This window comes from Megalobrama amblycephala, linkage group LG22 (assembly GCF_018812025.1).
Source record: "Megalobrama amblycephala isolate DHTTF-2021 linkage group LG22, ASM1881202v1, whole genome shotgun sequence".
Lineage (NCBI taxonomy): Eukaryota > Metazoa > Chordata > Actinopteri > Cypriniformes > Xenocyprididae > Megalobrama > Megalobrama amblycephala.
Genome location: NC_063065.1, coordinates 4,644,014 through 4,666,218, shown reverse-complemented (window position 1 = coordinate 4,666,218; position 22,205 = coordinate 4,644,014). Strand labels below are relative to the sequence as shown.

The following is a 22,205-nucleotide window of genomic DNA, read 5'->3' as shown; positions in this document are numbered from 1 at the left end:
CTTGAGTTTTTAGCATATTAGAATGATTTCTGAAAATCCAGCTTTGCATCAGGAATAAATAACACCTAAAAATAATAGAAAACAGTTACTTTAAATTGTAATATTATATATATTTAAAATTGATAAAAATATATATTTTATATATATATTTGTAATTTCTGAGACCAATAATACGGTTATATATATATATATATATATATATATATATATATATATATATATATATATATATATATATATATATATATAAAATTTATAAAAAAAATTAAATACAATAATTTAAAAAATATATATTTTTAATTTCTGAGACTAATAATAGGGTTTTATATATATAAAATGTGTAAAAAATATTAAATACAGTAATTTAAAAATATATAAATAAAAATTTTTTTTTTTTTTTACATTTCTGAGACTAATAATGTTTATATATATATATATATATATATATATATTTAAAAAATATCAAATACAATAATTAAAAAACTATATTAAAAAATACATTTAATTTAAAAATATTTTCTTTAATTTATGAGAAGTTTCAAAATTTGCAAACCACACGTAAAATAAACAAAATAAATCCACATATATAATATTTAGTCTGAGGTGACTAAACAATTTCAGATAGTTAAGCACCTCCTTACACTGACAATTTGTTGAAAAAAGGTTAAGTTCAAGAGGAGTTTCAAGCACTTTATACTCCATCAGTGGAAAGTGTTTTATTGTTGGCACACAAACACACGCAGACGTTTCTCACAGTATGTTCTTTATTACATACAGCTGAGAAATGAAAGCAAACACAAAACCATACAAAATAAAACTACAAAAAACAAATTGCCTCAGGTCCCAATATTTCAGAAGTACAATACATCATGAAATGATAAAGAATTTGATAGAAACTATCAGTATTTACATCTCTTTTTTATCTTCAACTGACCCAGAGAAAACTATTAGCCTTATATTATATTTTCAGTTTTAACATCTTTTTATGTAAACAGAAAATTTTACTGCAAGAGTCGTCATCTCTTGTATTTTGGCACCATTTTGAAGTCTGTAAATGGACTACGATTCCCAGTAGGACTACAGTTGTGGCGGCAACACAGATGCAGCGATGATCTCAAAGCAACGCCTACAACATCATGGAGAAAATAAACTCATGACACCATGATCTGTGCTACTGATGTCAAGCATGAGATACGAGAGCAGCTACTGGCTGGGACGTAATGTGGGCGGGAATAAGGGGAAGGTCCTTGCTAAATAAGTTTGTTCCCAGTTTCAAGAGGATTGATTGAGTACACTTCTTTACTAAGAGTATTTACGAAGTGGCATACTACCATACTACCCATACTATTTTTGCAGCATGCATACTGTGCACAATATGCAAATGTTCAGTGTGAATGGCATACATGGATGACGTATCTGTTGTGTAGTATAAAAAGCACACTATATGTAAAACTATCCCATGATGCACTGTGCTTGACTTTACGTTTGCTGAATTTGGAACCGCATACTAGCGTTACTACTCTTACTACATTTACCACATCTTTCTATGGCAGAAATAGTAGTACGCTAGTATGCAGTTCTGAATTCAGCAAGCCTGAAACAGTGTTAACTAAAACTATTAAAAACATTTTTGGAGATTGAAGCAAATCTGAAATTAAAAGTTTTGCGTTTCCCCAAGAAACCTTGTGTTCGCTCACAAAGAACTCAAAAGGTGTGCGAGCGAATGCAAAGTTTCGCAGGGGAATGCAAAAGCATTGAAATATATTTTTTCCCTATCACCATGTCCTTTTAGGGGCTATGTATGTATGAAACCAGGACCTAAAAATTAACATTTTGCCACACATCTTAATGGCTGGTGACTTAAGAAAATGTACGGGCCATAAATATATATTTTTTTACTAGCCATGAAACAGATTAATTCTTATTAAAGTTAAATAAATTAGTCAGTCTAGAGCAATTGGCGTTTTTTCTTTGTCTTTTGTTGTTTGATTAACATTAAAAACACAGACAGCAGCAGGAATATTAGGGTGCTGTCACTTTAAGAGCTAATGCACAGATCTAACATACTGATACACGTGCTTTTTCTTTCTCGACTGTTTACGTTCACTTAAGACATAACTGACTATATGTATACTTGGATACTTGCTGATTTTTTTGGACAATTTTTCTGTCCGTTCAAGTGCAAGAAGACGTGAAAGAGAGCTCAATTCAGTATTTGCGCGCTGAGATGTGGCTTTCTGGGTGCGCACTTTGGATGTTTGCGCACTAGGGGTGTAATGGTATATGTATTCGTCCCGAACCGTCACGGTTCGGTTCATGCAGTTAGACGACGAATACAGTCAGTCACATGCGATCCATACTCCAATCCAGAAGGGGGCGCGCAGAGTAATGCTTTTTAGCCTAACCACTTTTAACGAGAAGGAGGTCTCTGCGGAACAAAAAGGGGCGGTTCCCAACTTTGGGGTGTTGGCACACTGGAATGGGTGTTTTTCAACCTCTTTACCTGATTTGCTCAAATCGAGTGGGAGATTTCCGGAAAAACAATAAGGGATATGCATTGTATATGAATGTAAGTGTATTGTTTAAGTTGTTTAACAGTTGTTTAACGTTTCTTTTGTGTGAATAAGCTTGCTAGCTTGTTGTAAAAAGCTCCAAGCAATCTTCCACTCACTTCTAGCGATGACTATTATTAGCTAACATTCGCTATTCTATTTGATGTATCTGTTAGTCACTTGATTTGTTTTAGTTTTGCCATTAGGTTGTGGCTACAGTGTCTGTGGTCAATAAAATGATTATAAAGTTTAAAGTCTTCAGAGTCATCATTTCAGGTTAAAATGTTTTTTTAAAAGCTTACACAAGGTCAGTAAGTAGTCATATAGTGCAGTGGTTATGTCATTTTAATATTATATATATATATATATATATGTGGCAGGATGAGTTACGTCATCTTATTGGTTGGTTGGAGTGTCGTTGGTAAACCAATTGAGTGATAATAGCTGCCCTATTTAAGGACCCTTATTTTGACGGGTAGGTATGTTTTCTGACTTGGGGTGCTTCTCTCTCTCTCTCCCTGGCATTTCCGTTTCCGTTCCATTTTCCATTCAGGTATGTAGAGTTTTTGTTGGTGGTGTAGTGATGCGCATATTGTGAGGCTAATATGCGCTATTTATAGTTTAATTTAGAGCGGAGCTGGTGGCATTTGGCATTGCGGCAAGTTGTGGCGGAGTTCACTTGCAGGTATGTTTTGATACTTAACTTGCGACCATTTAAGTTGTATTATTTATAGCGTGTTGCTTTTAGTAATAGCAGCAAGGGCAGGTGCGTATGTGTGTGAAGGCTGATCGCTGGACTGAGCTGCGGCACCGGTAGTGAGTAACCATACAGCGTTGCGTCCAGTATTCAACATCAATTGTAAGTATGCCGCTTTTGTCTTTCATATTTGTTCTGTTTAATTATTTCTTTTTTTGACTAATTGTCATACTCCTAGGTTAAAGGGAAAGGGGAACATTGAGTTCAGTTCTCGGCTAGTGATTTCACGTGACGCAGCTGCTGTTTTGCTTACGGATATATTTTGGTTTCGATCGTGTCATTGGACTGTATACTGTTTTGCTGCCTTGCACGTCGCCGGGGCTGTTAAAGCGGGCTTCGGATACGCGTCCGCAAGGCTGCCTATCAGTTAAGCTTTTGGATTTAATTTTTCTTGTTTAATTTGATTGATTTTGTTTGTTTCGTTTTCTGTTTATTTTGGCTTTTTTTCTTTTTATTTCATTATTGTATTTTCTTTATACATTTCTTGTTTGTATGTATTGGGTTGTTTATTTACTTATTTTTGATGCCTTGCACCAGTGCCATTCTGATGTTGGCTATTCGTTTGTAGGCCTATGTGGTGTTTTCTGGAGGCCTGAGCATTAGAACTGTTGCAGTAACTTTATTATTTTGGTGTTTGGCTTATTTTTCATTTAATTGTTATTTGTCTTAATTGTTGGTTGTTTTTCTTTAATGCTTTTTTTTTTTTTTTTTTTTTCTTTCTCTCCAGGGCCAGTGAAGTCGTGTGTGTGTGGAACTGGGGAGGCTAGCTGCTCCATTCTGCGGTGTTTCACAGTGTGCTGTGTGCTGATACAATTTCTCTTTGGATGGTGTGTGTGTGGTGTTTGCTTGGTGTGGATTGAGGTGGGTTTTGGATGACCTCTTGAGTTGCAGCCGGCCTGCCTGGTTCCCACAAATCCTGGCCCTGGATATTATATTTCTGTTATTGTGGGTGTGTTTGCGAGAGAGTTTTAATTAATGTGATTTTATAATAAAGTCTATTTTGTATGGTTACCCACGTCTCCCTTAATTCCTTGCCTTCAGTTGGTAAAACTTACCTGTGTGTCTTGTATTGGGAGTTATTTCCCTGGCCTCCCACCAGGGTGGCGTAGTCGGATAAAATCTAAACAGTGACTAACATCTTTCTCCATTCGGTATTGTCACATTTTGGCGTAGTCGGCAGGGTTTACCGGTAAGGCAAGGATTTTTTTTTTTTTTTTTTTGTTTTGTTTTGTGAGACGTGGGTAAAATTGTGTTTTGATATTGGTTGTGATTTTGTTTTTTTCTCCACAGAGCAAAACAGCAGTGTGCGTGTTTGACCCTTTGGACAAGTTGTATTTCTCTATTAGTGGCCCTTTTCTATTTCTGGGGTGAGTAGTTATGACAAGTATGGAGGAAGAGATGCAGGAGTTGCGAGAATTAGTGGCACAGTTGAGGGCCGACAATGATCGGTTGCGTCGTGAGCAGGTGCCAGGTGAGTTACCTGGTCCTAGTATTTCTCCTGCTGTCGCCTCTGCAGCAATGCCTGACCCTCCCCAGCCAGCTGAGATTGATACTGTTGTGCCAGACCGGTTTGTTTTTGTACCTAGGGACAGACGTTGTCCAAAATTTAGTGGCAAATCTGGCATAAGTATTGATGAGTGGGTGGAGGAGGCTGAGGCATGTATGCGGGCACGTTATTTGTCCAAAGTCGATAAAGCATTTTTTCTTTTTGACCATTTGGAAGGTGAAGCGCGCGAAGAAATTAGACACCGTCCTAGTGGGGAACAGGGTGATCCAGATAAAATTATTGCGATTTTACGTGAGTTGTATGGTTGCTCTCAATCGTATGTAGCACTCCAGGAAGCCTTTTTCTCCAGGAGGCAGCAAGATGGGGAATCTCTGTTGGAATTTTCCCTGGCCTTGATGACTCTCCTGGAGAGGGTTAAACAGCAATCACCTAATGCTATTCCTAATGCTGAAATTGTATTGCGCGATCAGTTTGTCGAGTACGTTGCTGATAGTGCCCTCCGCCGGGAACTAAAGCAATTGGTTCGCCGTCAGCCCGTCTCTACCCTTTTAGAAATACGAGGGGAAGCAATTAGGTGGGAGCGGGAGGGAATGCCAGGGGGCGCGAGGGGGAGGAGTCAGTCAGTTCCAATGGCTTATGGCATCCAGTATGGGGTGCAAGGGCATTCTCAGTCGGAGTTGAAAGAGTTGCGGGAGATGTTAAAATTACAGCAGCAACAGTTGGATCAACTGACTCAGAGTGTTGCTGGCATGCGGTTTCCTCATAGTGTTCGTCGGCCCTCGCGTACCGAGGTTTTAATTTGTCGACGGTGTCAAAAACCGGGCCATTTTGCTCGCGAATGCGATGGAGAACGCGTTATTCCTCCTTCCTCTCTGGCTCGGCGTGAGTTACCTTCTACAGTGAGGGCTCAACAGCCTTTTTCCCAGCCGACGGAAAACTAGGTCCCGCCGAACTGCAGAGTCACAGTTCGGTAGGGAAACACCATGACTCGACGGTAGGTTCCTTGCCTCACTTAATGGCATCCTGTCCGCACCTCATGGTTTGTATGGGAGGGATACAGGTGCCCTGTTTGATAGATACTGGCTCCATGGTGTCTACCATTACAGAAAGTTGTTTTTTGAGGCAGTTTGCACCATGGGGCCAGGATCGTCTCCAGGCATGTCAGTGGTTGCAGCTCCGTGCAGCCAACGGGTCATTGATACCGTACGTGGGATATATTGAATTGGACGTTGAGCTTTGCGGTCAGATAATTCCAGGATGTGGCGTGCTGGTTGTTAGGGATCCTCCTGGTGGCACCGGTGCCCAAGTCCCTGGCATTTTGGGGATGAATGTGTTGAGGCGGTGTTATCAGGAGCTTTTTGGCCAGCACGGTACCGCCCTTTTTGACGTACCTCCTGTGCTAGCGGCCTCTAAGCCAGTGTTTCAAGCATTACAACACTGTCGTCAGGTAAGTACTGTCCCTACAGATAGCCGGGTAGGCAAGGTGCGATTGCGGGGTCGTAGTGCGTGTCGTGTTCCTGGCGGCACAATGAAAGTTGTGGCCGCTACTTGTTCTGGCCACTTTGCTGGGGAAACTGTACTTTTTGAACCACCAGAAACTGGGTTGCCTGCAGGTCTTTTAGCATCACCTGCACTAATGCGAGTGGTTCGAGGTACTGTTTATGTTCCTGTTATAAATGTAGGTAAGACTGATGTAATGCTCTTTCGGAACGCTGTTTTGGGCACTTTGAATAGTGTGTTTATCGTGAGTTTGCCCCGTGGTGTCTCAGAGTTTAAATCTGTTTCTGCATCCATAAACCTTCAGATTCCGTCCGTACTTTCTCCAGTGCAGGAACAAATTGCGAGTCTTGATTTGTCAATGTTGACAGAGATTGAACGGGAGCAGGTAAGGTCTCTGTTGTTAAAGTTTCATACAGTGTTTTCGGCACATGAAGGTGATTTGGGATGCACTCAACTCCTTTCTCACGACATCCCTTTGACCGACTCTGTCCCAGTTCGACAACGGTACCGACGGATACCTCCGTCTGAGTACGATGTGGTAAAGACACACATAAATCAGTTGCTGGAGGCAGACATTGTTAGAGAGAGCTGTAGTCCTTACGCCTCCCCCATCGTGTTGGTTAAAAAGAAAGATGGTACGTTGCGTATGTGTGTAGATTACCGCCAGCTGAACGCAAAAACTCGAAAAGATGCTTTCCCCCTGCCGCGTATAGAGGAAACCTTGGACTCACTGACGGGGGCCCAGTGGTTTTCCACTATGGACCTCGCCAGTGGGTACAATCAGGTTCCTGTTACAGAGGGGGATAAACACAAGACCGCTTTCTGCACACCCTTTGGTCTTTTTGAATGGAATCGAATGCCCTTTGGGCTCTGCAATGCCCCCAGCACCTTCCAGAGGTTGATGGAGAGGTTGTTTGGGGACCAGCAGTGTCAGTCCCTCCTTTTGTATTTGGACGACATCGTAGTGTTTTCCTCCTCTGTGCCACAACATCTAGAACGGTTAGAGGTGGTTCTGAGTCGGCTGGAGCGAGAGGGGTTGAAGGCCAAGTTAACTAAATGTAAGTTTTTCCAGCAAGAGGTAAGTTATCTGGGACATGTAATTTCGGCCAAAGGGGTGTCGACAGACCCCAGTAAGGTAGAGGCAGTGAGGCAGTGGCGACGGCCAACGGGAGTGGCAGAGCTCCGCTCATTCCTGGGGTTTGCCAGTTATTATAGGAGGTTTGTAGAGGGGTTTGCCAAGTTGGCAGCCCCTCTGCACCGACTGGTAGCTGAGTTTGCGGGTCGTAAGCCTAGGGCTCGAGCAGAGTCTAGTTTTGGGGCAGCGTGGACAGAGCAGTGTCAGGCGAGTTTTGAGGAGTTGAAGAGTAGGCTCACCTCTGCCCCTATATTGGCGTATGCAGACTTCTCTCTTCCTTTCATCCTGGAGGTAGATGCTAGCCATGGTGGATTGGGAGCAGTTCTGTCCCAGGAACAGGGAGGAAAGGTGCGGCCCATAGCTTATGCTAGCCGCAGTCTTAGGCCCACTGAGCGCAATATGTCAAACTACAGCTCTATGAAGTTGGAATTTCTTGCGCTCAAGTGGGCCATGACTGAGAAGTTTAGAGAATATCTTTTGGGGCAGAGGTGTGTCGTCTTCACTGATAACAACCCCCTCAGCCACCTGAATACTGCTAAACTTGGGGCCGCAGAACAGCGGTGGGCTGCGCAATTGGCTGCCTTTGATTTTGAGTTGAGGTATCGCTCTGGACGAAGCAACCGAAATGCAGATGCTCTCTCCCGGCAGGGCCCCTCTAGTCAGGGTGAGTTGGAACAATTACTGCCCGGTATAGCGCTCCCAGCCATGGTAAGGCAGGCTGGTGTAACAACGGGGGTGGGTTCTCAAGCAGCAGTCACGGTGTTTCCAAACTTGACTGTGGACATGCAGTCTCTACAGAGGGAGGACCCGGTTATAGGTGAGGCACTGCAGTTTTGGTGGCGTGGGGTACCTCCTAGCCCAGAGGAACGTCGGCAGTTGCCCAGGGCCGTGGTAAATTTGCTACGGCAATGGAGCCGTTTGTGTGAGCAGGATGGGGTGTTATTTCGCCGTGTATTCCGCTCTGATGGGGGAGAAGAGGTACTTCAGGTTGTTTTGCCATTAGTATTACATCACAAAGTGCTGACACTGCTACACCAAGAACATGGGCACCAAGGGGTGGAACGTACCACTGAGTTGGTGCAGCAGCGCTGCTACTGGCCGGGCCTGACAGCGGATGTGGCGCAGTGGTGCAGCGAGTGTGAACGGTGCCAGGCTGCCAAAGATACTCAACTCCATCCTAGCAGTTTCATGGGCCATCTTTTAGCTTCTAGGCCAAACGAAATATTGGCCATAGACTTCACTGTTTTGGAACCAACTCGTTCAGGGCTGGAGAACGTGTTGGTTATGACGGATGTCTTTACCAAGTACACCATGGCTGTGCCTACACGAGATCAACGGGCAGAAACGGTGGCCCAAGTTTTGGTGGTAGAATGGTTTTATAAGTTCGGTGTCCCCAGTCGAGTCCATTCTGACCAGGGCCGTAATTTTGAGTCCTCCTTAGTACAGCAATTGTGTGTGCTGTATAAGGTGGAAAAGTCTCGCACTACCCCTTATCACCCGGCAGGGAATGGGCAGTGCGAGCGCTTTAATAGGACATTGCACAACCTTTTGCGTACCCTGCCTGTGTCCAGGAAAATGGACTGGGCCTCATGTCTCCCACAAGTGCTGTTTTGCTACAATACCACTCCTCATCAGACGACTGGCGAAACCCCATATTTTTTAATGTTTGGGCAAGAGCCAAGACTCCCGGTAGATTTTCTTTTGGGTAGAGTCCAGGATGTTGGGGTTGGTAGTGTGCATGAGTGGGTAAGGGAACATCAGCTAAGGCTTCAGGTGGCGTTTGAGGGAGCACGGGGACGACTGGAAGCTGCTGCTGGTCGGCGTAAGGTAAATTATGATTCCCACGTCCGTGATGCACCACTGGGGGAGGGCCAACTAGTTTACTTGCGTGAGTATGGCATAAGGGGTCGCCATAAAATTCAGGACCTGTGGAGCCCGGTGGTGTATCAGGTCGTAAAGGCACCCAAGGAGGGTGGGGCAGTATACACCATTGCACCAGTGGATGATTTGGGAAAGATTAGAGTCGTTCATCGCTCTGCTTTGAAGGCCCAGATCCAGAGGGATGGTCCAGGTTTAGCCTTGATACCTCCCCCTGTTGTGGAGGATGAGGTGCCCCCAGCAGAAGTCTCATCAGAAGATGTTGACTTGCTTATGTTGGTGCCAGCAACCTCTCAGGTAAGTCAGGGACCAGTCCCTCAGGTGCTGGTTTCTCTGGGCGCTGCTACCCCACAGAGTAGGCCGGTGGGGTCGGATGGGGAGACTCCAGTTGGCAGGGGCCATGAGGTACCCAATTTTGCATCTGGTGTAGCACCTAGTTTGCCGGAAGATCAGTCTGGTAGGGCTGGTGTCCCTTTGAGGAGAACTGGGCGAACTACTGCGGGCTATCACTCGAATTTGCACCGTTTACCACGGGCCATTGAAGGCGGCACAAGAGCTGCCACTGCACCAGGCCCTATATCTAATGGAATCTCTGTTTGGTTTAGGCCGTGGGACGTAGGACAGAATTAGTTTATGAGTATGTATCGTTGGGTCATCGTCGGGACGTCGATTTAAAAAAAAATGGGGCAAAATGTGGCAGGATGAGTTACGTCATCTTATTGGTTGGTTGGAGTGTCGTTGGTAAACCAATTGAGTGATAATAGCTGCCCTATTTAAGGACCCTTATTTTGACGGGTAGGTATGTTTTCTGACTTGGGGTGCTTCTCTCTCTCTCTCCCTGGCATTTCCGTTTCCGTTCCATTTTCCATTCAGGTATGTAGAGTTTTTGTTGGTGGTGTAGTGATGCGCATATTGTGAGGCTAATATGCGCTATTTATAGTTTAATTTAGAGCGGAGCTGGTGGCATTTGGCATTGCGGCAAGTTGTGGCGGAGTTCACTTGCAGGTATGTTTTGATACTTAACTTGCGACCATTTAAGTTGTATTATTTATAGCGTGTTGCTTTTAGTAATAGCAGCAAGGGCAGGTGCGTATGTGTGTGAAGGCTGATCGCTGGACTGAGCTGCGGCACCGGTAGTGAGTAACCATACAGCGTTGCGTCCAGTATTCAACATCAATTGTTATGCCGCTTTTGTCTTTCATATTTGGTTTAATTATTTCTTTTTTTGAAAGGGGAACATTGAGTTCAGTTCTCGGCTAGTGATTTCACGTGACGCAGCTGCTGTTTTGCTTACGGATATATTTTGGTTTCGATCGTGTCATTGGACTGTATACTGTTTTGCTGCCTTGCACGTCGCCGGGGCTGTTAAAGCGGGCTTCGGATACGCGTCCGCAAGGCTGCCTATCAGTTAAGCTTTTGGATTTAATTTTTCTTGTTTAATTTGATTGATTTTGTTTGTTTCGTTTTCTGTTTATTTTGGCTTTTTTTCTTTTTATTTCATTATTGTATTTTCTTTATACATTTCTTGTTTGTATGTATTGGGTTGTTTATTTACTTATTTTTGATGCCTTGCACCAGTGCCATTCTGATGTTGGCTATTCGTTTGTAGGCCTATGTGGTGTTTTCTGGAGGCCTGAGCATTAGAACTGTTGCAGTAACTTTATTATTTTGGTGTTTGGCTTATTTTTCATTTAATTGTTATTTGTCTTAATTGTTGGTTGTTTTTCTTTAATGCTTTTTTTTTTTCTTTTTTTTCTTTCTCTCCAGGGCCAGTGAAGTCGTGTGTGTGTGGAACTGGGGAGGCTAGCTGCTCCATTCTGCGGTGTTTCACAGTGTGCTGTGTGCTGATACAATTTCTCTTTGGATGGTGTGTGTGTGGTGTTTGCTTGGTGTGGATTGAGGTGGGTTTTGGATGACCTCTTGAGTTGCAGCCGGCCTGCCTGGTTCCCACAAATCCTGGCCCTGGATATTATATTTCTGTTATTGTGGGTGTGTTTGCGAGAGAGTTTTAATTAATGTGATTTTATAATAAAGTCTATTTTGTATGGTTACCCACGTCTCCCTTAATTCCTTGCCTTCAGTTGGTAAAACTTACCTGTGTGTCTTGTATTGGGAGTTATTTCCCTGGCCTCCCACCAGGGTGGCGTAGTCGGATAAAATCTAAACAGTGACTAACATCTTTCTCCATTCGGTATTGTCACATATATGGCCGAATCGCGTGCCTGCTCTTCTGCGTTATTCATATTGAAGAGCATCAATTATTAAGGCGATCTAGCCTTAAGAAACTATTTGAGGTGAAAAAGGTGAAGAGGTGAAAAAATACCGTAGTAATTTATAGTAAATACTATAGTGTTTTTGAACCATACTTGAATTAATTTGTTGTGGTAATTATATAGGCTATTGCTGTGGTAATATAACAACTATAGTAACATAAACAAATTACGTTACCCAATACTAAGTTTTCTTTAAACTATATTATACTACAATACACGCAGTTTACTGTAGTAAAAACTAAAGTATACTACAGCCTATGCTGTAGCATTCATTAACAAAGTGTTGTAAATACTATAATATACAGTATATTACAATTTACTGGTTCAAAAACACTATTTACTATCAATTACTATAGTATTTTTTCACCCCATGTCCAACCAAATGACGCCGATTGTATAAGTTCAGACAAATGACTATTTGTCTATGTAAAATATAGACTATATAGCCATACTGAGACAAAATTACATCCCGTGTCATTATAATTCGTAGTCTAGTTTATGCATAATAATAATAATAATAATAATAAAATAAATAAATAAATAACTAGCAATAAAAAAACGGAGTAGGCTAATAAAACTTGCATAAATCATATATTTCACCCTCTCGAGCTATAAGCTACAGGTCCTGTAAAATAGTTAATACTCTTCAAAATAAATGAATGTATTATAGTAAAATGTTTCCATATATCTAGGCAGGCACTCGGGAAAAACGCATAGTTTCCCTGTTACGGAAGTCAAGCATGCAGCAATATTTTATTTATTTTTCATTATCTCGGCATAATTGTTTCTCGGGATCTAAACATTAAAAAAGTAGTTGTGATCATAAGAAAACAAGCAAAAAAATAAAATAATAATGAATGGCCTTTCAAGGCTTCCGTACTTTTTTGGTTGGATCGTTATAAACACCTCTCTCAGTTAGAAAACACCCCAAAATTGGGAGACGCCCCTCTTTTGTTCCGCAGAGACCTATACTTGCTTTTAACCAGCATTAACCACCAATAATCGCAATAAGTTCTGTGTTTTGTTACTTTCAATGTTAGTTTCAATACTTTCAATCTCGTGTAAATCGCTTACTCAGTGTTTTAACCGCAGAAAGATGTCAATAAAACACGTTGTATTACATTTACCTCAGAAAAGCCATTCATTGTCAACAGCAGAAATGAACTGTTTCACTAAATATATGCACTATATTAGCCTATATTTTAATTATATTTAACTTAACCTGTTAGTTAATGTAAGGCCTAAATAAATGCGTCATGAAAACAAGTTAAGACAGCCACTGTGTAAGTGATTATATTTCAACAACGAATTGGAAAAACAGAAGTTAATGCAAAAACTGGGACTTCAAAACCGAGGTACGTACCGTCATTTTTGTGTACAGTTACACACCTATTGTGCACAGAAAACTTCAAACCACAGCGTGCGAGTAACTAATTGAGTTCCCTTTCGTATCTTCTTGTGCTTAAATATTCAAATTGGCAAAGCTTAAACTTTTGTGACGATGCAGCGCTGGCCCATCAACCGTCCCGAGCAACGTTCACGTTTGTTTACATTTCTGTTCTCACAACATCGCATTGTTTTTCCATGTAAACGCACTAGAATCTGTCCTTTCAAGTACAAGAAGATGTGAAAGAGAGCTCAATTCAGTATTTGCACGCTGTCTGAGACGCAGCTTTCTGGGCTTTAGATGTTTGCGCACAGAAAACGTCAAACTGCAGCGTGCGAGTAACTAACACCAACTGGCGATTGACATTGTGCATTTTACCCACCAATGCTGATTTTTACTTGCATTTGGCACTTGGAAAGTGTTAATTTTAGGCCCTGTATGAAACGTTTAAGTCGAAAATGCATAGTTTCACAAAATATTCTTAAAAATTAGTAGGCAGGATACAATATAAACTGCAAAGTATGAATTCAGTATGCTAGTATTCCACTTTGAACACAACCCAACTGTTTTAGACCATGGTCAGTGTTTCCCACACTCATAAAAGACACACACAGACCACAGAATGTGTGCTTGTAACAGTCTGAAAACCAGCAATGGTCATACAGCACATTAAAGCAGGTTTAACACACACACACACACACACACACTTCCAGCATCCATTTGATGAGTGTTCAAAAATAATGCATCCATCATTTTGCTGCTTTCTCTCAATTTTCCTTCATTTTATCAGCTATTTGCCCCATCTTTCTCACCTCATTTTCTTCCATCACATGTCCCAATACAGCTCTTAGCTTTTTCATAACATTTCTATCTCTCTTTCTCACTGTTTATATATGCGTATCTAATAAATATTCATCAGCTTTTCATTTTTCACCTGTCTAAAAGTGCCAGCCAGGTAGATATTACAGGAACAATTTCACTCTGATGCGACTCTTGCGTGCTGGATAAGAACATTTAAAGTCAACTTGAAACCAAAATTGACGTTATTTAATTTAGTACTACTGAAATCACCATCCTTTTCTGATGAAATCCCTTCGATTATCCTTTTCACTTGCAAATATGTCACATTATGGCAGTAAATGGGTTGTGAGTGCAGTTTCATGCTGACTTTAAAATATTCAAATGACTCACTTGTTCCCTCAAAAGTATTATTAATGTGTTATGTTACATAACCATGACCTTTGGGCACAGCAGAAGCAATGAGACTCCATTAATTAAACATTTTGTATTGTTAATTTTCTTTGCTTTGTATCTTCCAGCACTTTCTGTGGGGGATTCCATGTAAATGCATTTCATTTCGAGGTTTGCATCATTAGTTTAAGACCATCTTTACACACGCCACAATCCAACGACGACAGCCACTCAGAATAAATATAAATATAGGACTATGGCATAAAAATCCACAACAATAAATAGACACACGGTCAAGCTTTTCGAAAATGAAAAGAAATCAACTCAGAACACAGCAATCTTTCCTTTAGCAATTTAATTCATTCCCTTTAATTGTCTTTTAGCAGCTTAGCGAATGGTAACTTGGCACTAATGAATTTTGTCATTATTTGCTTTGTCTTAGTGTTAAGGGTCATAAATTACTCTTTTCTCATCTTTTGCAGTCTTGTCATGAAAACATAAGGATTGTGGGTTGTACTTTTCTATTTTAAAACTAAATACTCATATAAATACAGTCATAAGCATCATTATTATTAAGACGACCCTCACTGAAAATGTAGGCAGGAGTTGTAAAACGTACGGTACCGGTGGTCGCGACATCCGTTTCTATGTTGAAGCATCTTTAATCAAGTTATGGCAGTTACCATAACAACTGCAGTCTGCACAGCAATAACTGAAGTAATCATTACCGTGTGGCACAGACATATCGTCTCGTAAGCTCACTCGCTGGCTTCAGTTTGTGTGTTCACTAGAAATATTTTCAAGAGTCAAGATGAAGGGTCAGATATTCACTCTGTTCCAAAACTTAGTGAGCTCCCTTGCTGTTTACTGCCAACATAGGCATCTGCCTTCTAAAGCTAACAAAACAATACTCTAATATGCATAAAAATACAAATATTAAGTAGAATAGTTCATTTTTAAGTAGTTCAAAAGTTTGAGGTCAGTAAGATTGTTGTTGTTTTTTTGTTTTGTTTTTGGAAAGAAACAATATATATATTTCACCGTTTTTACTGTGTTTTTGATCAAATAAATGCAGCCTTGGTGAGCAGAAAATACTTTTTTAACTTTAGTTAGTGTGTAATGTTGCTGTTTGAGCATAAACAACATCTGCAAAGTTACGACGCTCAAAGTTCAATGCAAAGGGAGATATTTTCTTTTACAGAAATCATTTTTTAAGGACTACAATGAGCTTCGTCCCTGGTTGGTGACATCAAAACCCCTAAAATTTACATAAACCCCGCCCCTGAGAACACACAACAAAGGGGGTGAGGCCATGTTGGGCTGCTTTAGAGAAGAGGAAGAGTTGTTGTAGTAGAGTGTTGTTGTCATGCCGTCATTTTACACCGGACTGCTTCACAAACGAGGATCAATTCAACACAAAAGATGAACATGACGGCACATGCTAGTCGATGAGTTGAATCAACTCCACAGCAACTACATAAATTTATCCACTAACCATTCAGAAACGTCTAAAAGTTGTAACTTCTTCCTGAGTCTCTCCATCAGTGTCGACTCCGGTTTGAACAATGTAAGGCTGAACACCGTTACTGACAATCCTCATTTTGGCTGCGTGAGATTCTCCAGCTTTGTTGTTGTTGAGCTGTTAAAGCTCCGCCCTCTTCTGAAAGGGGGCGGGAGCAGCAGCTCATTTGCATTTAAAGGGACACACACAAAAACGGCGTGTTTTTGCTCACACCCAAATAGGGGCAAATTAGACAATCTATAATAAATGATCTGTGGGGTATTTTGAGCTGAAACTTCACAGACACATTCTGGGGACACCAGAGACTTATATTACATCTTGTGAAAGGGGCATAATAGGTCCCCTTTAAAAAAAATCTTACTGACCCCAAGCGTTTGAATGGTACTGTGTACATTTTGGAGCTTGTTGCAATACATTCTGCGGCTACTTTCTCTGACACATAATGCTACGTTCACATTTGGCAAAAAGAGGTTATCTTAGAAGGCAACATAATGCACACGTATAACACGCTGCCTAAGTCGCCAGCCCACTATGATTTGGGACAGAGCTAATGTTTCTGTCCTCTTGGATGTAGCGTCTACAAATGTGTGTACAGCTGAGGAACAAAGTAAAGCAAGAGATTTACAATCCGTAATTATCCAACAACAAACATCAACTCCCTACCTCAGTGAGGACTTTGCCGTGTCTTCAAGCGTAAGGCTTTGTTTTTAGTCAGCGAGATTCCTGGTTCAAGTGACGGCGTTTCATCTACTACGGATGGTATCTGTAATGCATAACAGGCTTAGATGAGGCTGTCAAATCAAAACAATACAGAAAGGCATCATGAATGAGCCTTGGGCTGAAATTCACACAAAGAGAGAAAAACAAATCTGATGTACGTGTGTGTATGCGTGTGTGTGTGTTTGTGTGCATGTTTCTGTTCAAATAAGCTCGCCGGACCCTTGAGCTGCCTCAGAGTGTTCATTAAAAATACCACGCTGTTTATGTTCACTGCTTCTGTATGGAATGTGAGTATGCGTTTCTCATTTCACGCCGCAGAAATCCTTCCTTCCGTATTTTTACATCCTTTTCTCCACTGCTGGTCGAGCGGAGTAGATTGAGGTCGGGCCTGTATCAGACAGGGGGCGTGGCTTTCTGCACCCACCAGGGGGCGTGTCATCAGGGAGGGGGCGGGATCTGTACCCCGAGCAGCTCGTAAGCGAAAATGTTCCAGAAGATGGCGAAGAGGAGGAAGGTGATGAAGGAGAAGATGAGGACCCACCAGGAGCACTGTTTATGCAGAGATTCCTCATAGCTCCGCAAGATCAGCAGCCCCATGCTGATGCCCACCACTGCGCCCGACAGATGAGCCATGAAACTGGGCTGCGGTCCGGAAGAGGGGAGGGGCGGCGAAAAACGCAACCATACGGCACGGCCCACCTCAGAACTCACTGTGAAAGACAGAGATTGGCAGATGTTTGGAATAGCATACTACTATACTACATACACTACCAGTCAAACACTTGGAATAATAACTTATGCTCACTAAGGCTGCATTTAATTGATCAAAAATGCAGAACAAACAGTAATATTATTAAATATTATTACAATTTAAAATAACTGTTTTCTATTTGAATATATTTTAAAATGTCTCCAGTCTTCATTGTCACATGATCCATCAGAAATCATTCTAATATGCTGATTCGCTGCTCAGTTATTAAAAATATATGCAATTGGGTCATGTGATTATGTAGTATACTACTATTTGAAATGATTACCATTGCAATGCATTCATATATTACTATTTTTTTTAAAATAGTATGCAGTATTTAGTGTATACTGCATAGTATGCAATATTCTAGTCTTCCATTCCGAATATTGAAAATAAAAAAACAATAGTACACAGTAACTTGCTATTATGCTATTGTGAATTGAGCCATAGCCTATTTTTAAAAATACAGTATGCAGTATTTAGTGTATACTGCATAGTATGTAATATGCTAGTTTTTCATTGCGAATATAGGTAATTACAGAAAAAAACAATAGTGCATGGTAGTATGCTATTGTGAATTCAGCCATAGCCACGGATTGCAGTGTTTAGTGCATAATAAATAGTATGCAATAGACTAGTCTTCCATTATGAATATAGCAAATAAAAAAGCAACAGTACACAGTAACTTGCTATTATGCTATTGTGAATTCAGCCATAGACTATTTTTACAAAAAGTATGCAGTATTTTGTGCATACTAAATAGTATGCAATACACTAGTCTTCCATTATGAATACAGCAAATAAAAAAACAATAGTACACAGTAACTTGCTTTTATGCTATTGTGAATTCAGTCATAGCCTATTTTAAATAGCATGCAGAATTTAGTGTAGCCAATTTTTTACAAACCGGTTGCAGTGTTTAGTGCATATAGTGTATATAGTATATACTGCATAGTATGCAACATTCTAGTCTTCCATTTCGAATATAGGAAATAATAAACAACAGGACACAGTAACTTGCTAGTATGCTATTGTGAATTCAGCCATAGCCTATTTTTTTAAATAGTATGCAGAATTTAGTGTATACTCAAATAGCATGCAATATGCTAGTCTTCCCTTTTAAAAAAAGCTATAAAACTACAAGCTATAAAACTGAAAGGCAAGTCATAAAAGGAACAAAAAAAGTTCAATCTGTTCTTCTCAGATGTTGCTTATTTAGTACAAATTTTGTGAATTAAAATTACGTACTGCAAACAAGTGCAAGAATCATCCGCAGCAACTTGTATGGACACTTCATACCAGCCCAGTTCTGAAACACAAACACATATGTGTTAAAAAGTATTACAAAGACTTTAAAGTCGTCATGATGCATGATGTACTGTATGCCAAACGTCTTTTTTAAAAGCAAAAATGTGAAGCTATTGTGAATTGCCATCAGTGTTGTTATGGTTAACTAAAACTAAAAAATTCTTTTGGTAAATGAAATAAAATAAAATAAAATACAAATATTAAACCAAAAAATTAAAAACAAAAATTAGAAATGTTGCCTTGGGAACTAACTGAAATAAAGTACTACATTTACTAAAACTTAAATAAAATAAAGCTAAATAGAAATATTAAAAAAATAATAATAATAAAAATGGCAACATAACCGGAACTACTGTAACCTAAATTAAAATTACAATGAAAACTGAAAATATAAAAAAAGCTAAATTCAAAATACTATAATAGTATTAAAATAATACTAAAATAAATAACACTGATTGCCATTTGCAACCCATTTTACTTTCATAATATGATATTTTCAAGTAAAACAGAATGTTCAATGGTAAAACTGTAGGTCAAAATGAAAAAGTTTGCTTAAACAAAGACTAAGTAGCTATTTGGCTACACATGCACTGATGAACCCTTTTCAATAAGACCAGAAACATGTATAAGTCCATTCTGATTTCATGCTGAATTTGTTAAAACTGTGTTATTTGAGCTGTAAAGCTTCTAAATCTTCTGTTTTTTGCTTGAGGAACAAACTGAAATGATTGAATCATAGAGCTCAACCTGTACCGAATCCAGAACATTCCTTAAATTTCACTCACGCAAAAGCAAAGGCACTTATATTCCCATAAGAGGAAGAGTTTAGACGCATCCATCAGCACACAGCAGACGCTAAAGAGACTTTAGGACTCTCTGAGGCCTGTTTGTATCTGTCTATGTGCGAGTGATTAGAGACTCTTTGATCTTTAGGGAAGCTGCGATATAAAGCATCCGTTGAGATTTATCCCTCTGCGCGTCTCTATTCCTCTGCCCGATTTCTCCTTTTCATTCATTCTGACAGAAGTCGCCATGGCAGCAGTTAGTTTAGGTTACCATGACAACATTGGCGAGATGTGCTGAGCAAAGTGCATAGACCCCGCCGGACCCGCCCACCACTGGAGCTCGCATATCCGTGATGGACACCGTCAGCGAACCTGAGGAAACACGCAAAGCAGCAAGTTTAGGCTTCACTAATGACAAACACTGGGATTATTCATTATATTTTGTCCCCCCACCAAGCATGAGACCACCAGCAGTGAATTCATGAAGAACTATGACATCATGTGAATCGATACATTTGAAATTCTAAAGTCTGATACATTGTTTCCAGCGATTGTGATTCTGTGTAAATACCTTTGAGTGCGATATTATAAAGTCTGTGTACTCGCTGTATGTTTGTTGCTTTCATGCGGCTTCTATCAAGAAAAATTTCTCCTGATAGGCAAATTTAATCTTAATATAATTGGTTCATAATGACATAAGGGGGTCCCTCCTGTACACTAGTGACGCACACTTATTTTTAAGGATTATTTGAAGGTAAATAGAGTGTCTTACTGTATTACTTGTCTTTAATTTAAATAATAATATATATATATATATATATATATATATATATATATACTAAATTTGAATTTATTGAGAAATGTATTTTTGTAAAAAATAAGTTACATTTAATATTTTTTAATATTGTAAAATGTAATAAAATAATTTAATTTATAAAATGTATTTTTAATGTAATAATTTAATAAATGTATTTAATACATTTAATAAAAATTCATTCTAAATTATAGAATTTACATACAGGTCAGGAGGCATTATTTATTTTGTTCATTTTTTATATAAAAATATAAAAATTTTATTATATTAAAAATTATATTTTTTTATATAATTACCAAAATTAACATTAAAATGACATGCCTAATATTATATATATATATATATAAACCCCTACTGACCTGTATTTCTGTATTACTGGCATCACTGTTGTTGACCCATTTAATGAATGTAATAAAGGTAATTAATAGTTGGCATGTAATTACAGGATACTGAGCTGCTCTGTGCTGCAGACTAAACATGCACTATAAAAAACTACATTTTGACATGTTATGAGGAAAATGAGTTGAATTGCCCATGCAAAACTTGCTGCTAGGGTGGATATAGTACATTGCGATGTGGTTGCTAGGGTGTTCTAGGTGGTTGTTAGGTGGTTTCTTACTAGCCCAAGTGAAAAGAGCCCACCCCGAAGACGACTAATTCAATACCAAACATTCAAACCCACAGAGGCATAAAACACACCCAATAAAGCTAATTCTGCACTGTAAACTAAAACCTCATTGGAAAGCGAACATGCATGCAAAACGAGTGCGATAATTGAATATTGGCATATCTTGTGTGTGTGTGTGTCAGATCGTCTATACCGTGCGTCTACACACTGAGCTGTGCTGCGCTCAGCACTCTAACTCTACCACCGTCTTCATCATTCTTCTCTTTTTTTTATGTTCATTTTCTTGAAACTCTTTTTCCTCACACATCCTCCACCCTCTCACTCCATTTCTCATGTTTTCCTTGTCTTTTCATCTCTTTCCCACATATAGACTCTTCTCATTTTCTCTTATCTGTTCTACTCGACTCTATTTTCTCCTTCCTTTAATTCTGTGCTCAACATGCTCATACAGTTTGTCAAAACATAGACGCTGCAACATAATGTGTGTTGTAGGTAGTGATGATTTGGCATATGTAGTGAATTTTGAGTAAATAAGATATAAGTGTATATTAAATTTCAGCATTTTAGTGTTCATCTCATTTGCTATAGTTATGTTATTCCATATCACGGCTACTCAAATCTGTTCCTGGACTGGAGGGCAACGTCCTGCAGGGTTTTGCTCTGACTCTAATTAAACAGACCTGAACCAGCTAATCAAGGTCCTCAGGATTACTTAATTACAGTGTTTGAAAAACTGTGTTAAAACTGTATTTGATTAGGCTCTGAATTCAGCAGAACACGGCTCTCCAGGAACCAAATTAAACAGCATTGTATATTACCTGTATATCTCCAATATAACATGCATTTATACACATAAAATTGATTTTATATATATATATATATATATATATATATATATATATATAGACACACACACACACACACACACACACACACAATCTGTAGGATGTGGCCCAACAGAGATACTAGCATTAAAATGTAAATCTATTCTATTACACTACATACAGCCTCCATAGTATATTTGCTGCTTTAGTGTGTATGTGACAAGAGAGAGAGATGGGGTGTGTGTGTGTGTGTGTGTGTGTGTGTGTGTGTGAATAATTCAGAGATTATTGATTAGGTCATTGCCTACTGGTGACATGTCCATCATAAATATGAGCACATTCTCTTGGTGAACTTGTCACAGTGCAAGGGCAGCAAGACTTATGCGGACACACACACACACACACACACACACACTAACTCACCAGCGACGACTCCTGCCATATACAGCAGACTGATCCTCAGGATCCCATGAACCATCTCCAGAGGAACTCCAATCATCAGCTGGAGAAGAGCGTTGAAACCCAACTGCTCTAACCTGCACACACACACACACACACACACACACACACACATCCAGAACATGAAACATCAGGTGTGGCTGCAGGTCTGTACGGCTAAATTTAGACTGAGGAACACTGAAACTCTCATCAGCCTTAGAACAAAGACAAACTT

General features: G+C 39.8%; 1 protein-coding gene across 4 annotated transcripts; it reads right to left on the bottom strand.

The window, feature by feature from the left end:
• Nucleotides 1-750: 750 nt before the first annotated feature.
• On the bottom strand, nucleotides 751-22,142 carry LOC125257997 (rhomboid-related protein 1). Of its 4 annotated transcripts, XR_007182493.1 has the most exons (6): nucleotides 21,956-22,140; nucleotides 19,538-19,638; nucleotides 18,422-18,482; nucleotides 16,964-17,132; nucleotides 16,366-16,465; nucleotides 751-1,126 (listed from the first exon to the last, which is right to left on the bottom strand). XR_007182493.1 is itself a non-coding variant. In XM_048174782.1 (5 exons), coding segments are annotated over exons 1-5 (492 nt in total). In that variant the 5' UTR covers nucleotides 22,116-22,141; the 3' UTR covers nucleotides 15,954-16,464. The 4 variants fall into 4 exon arrangements, 2 of the variants coding, with proteins under 2 accessions (XP_048030739.1, XP_048030738.1); XR_007182492.1 differs by having other exon boundaries at nucleotides 16,366-17,132; nucleotides 21,956-22,142; XM_048174782.1 differs by lacking the exon at nucleotides 751-1,126 and having other exon boundaries at nucleotides 15,954-16,465; nucleotides 21,956-22,141.
• Nucleotides 22,143-22,205: the final 63 nt, after the last annotated feature.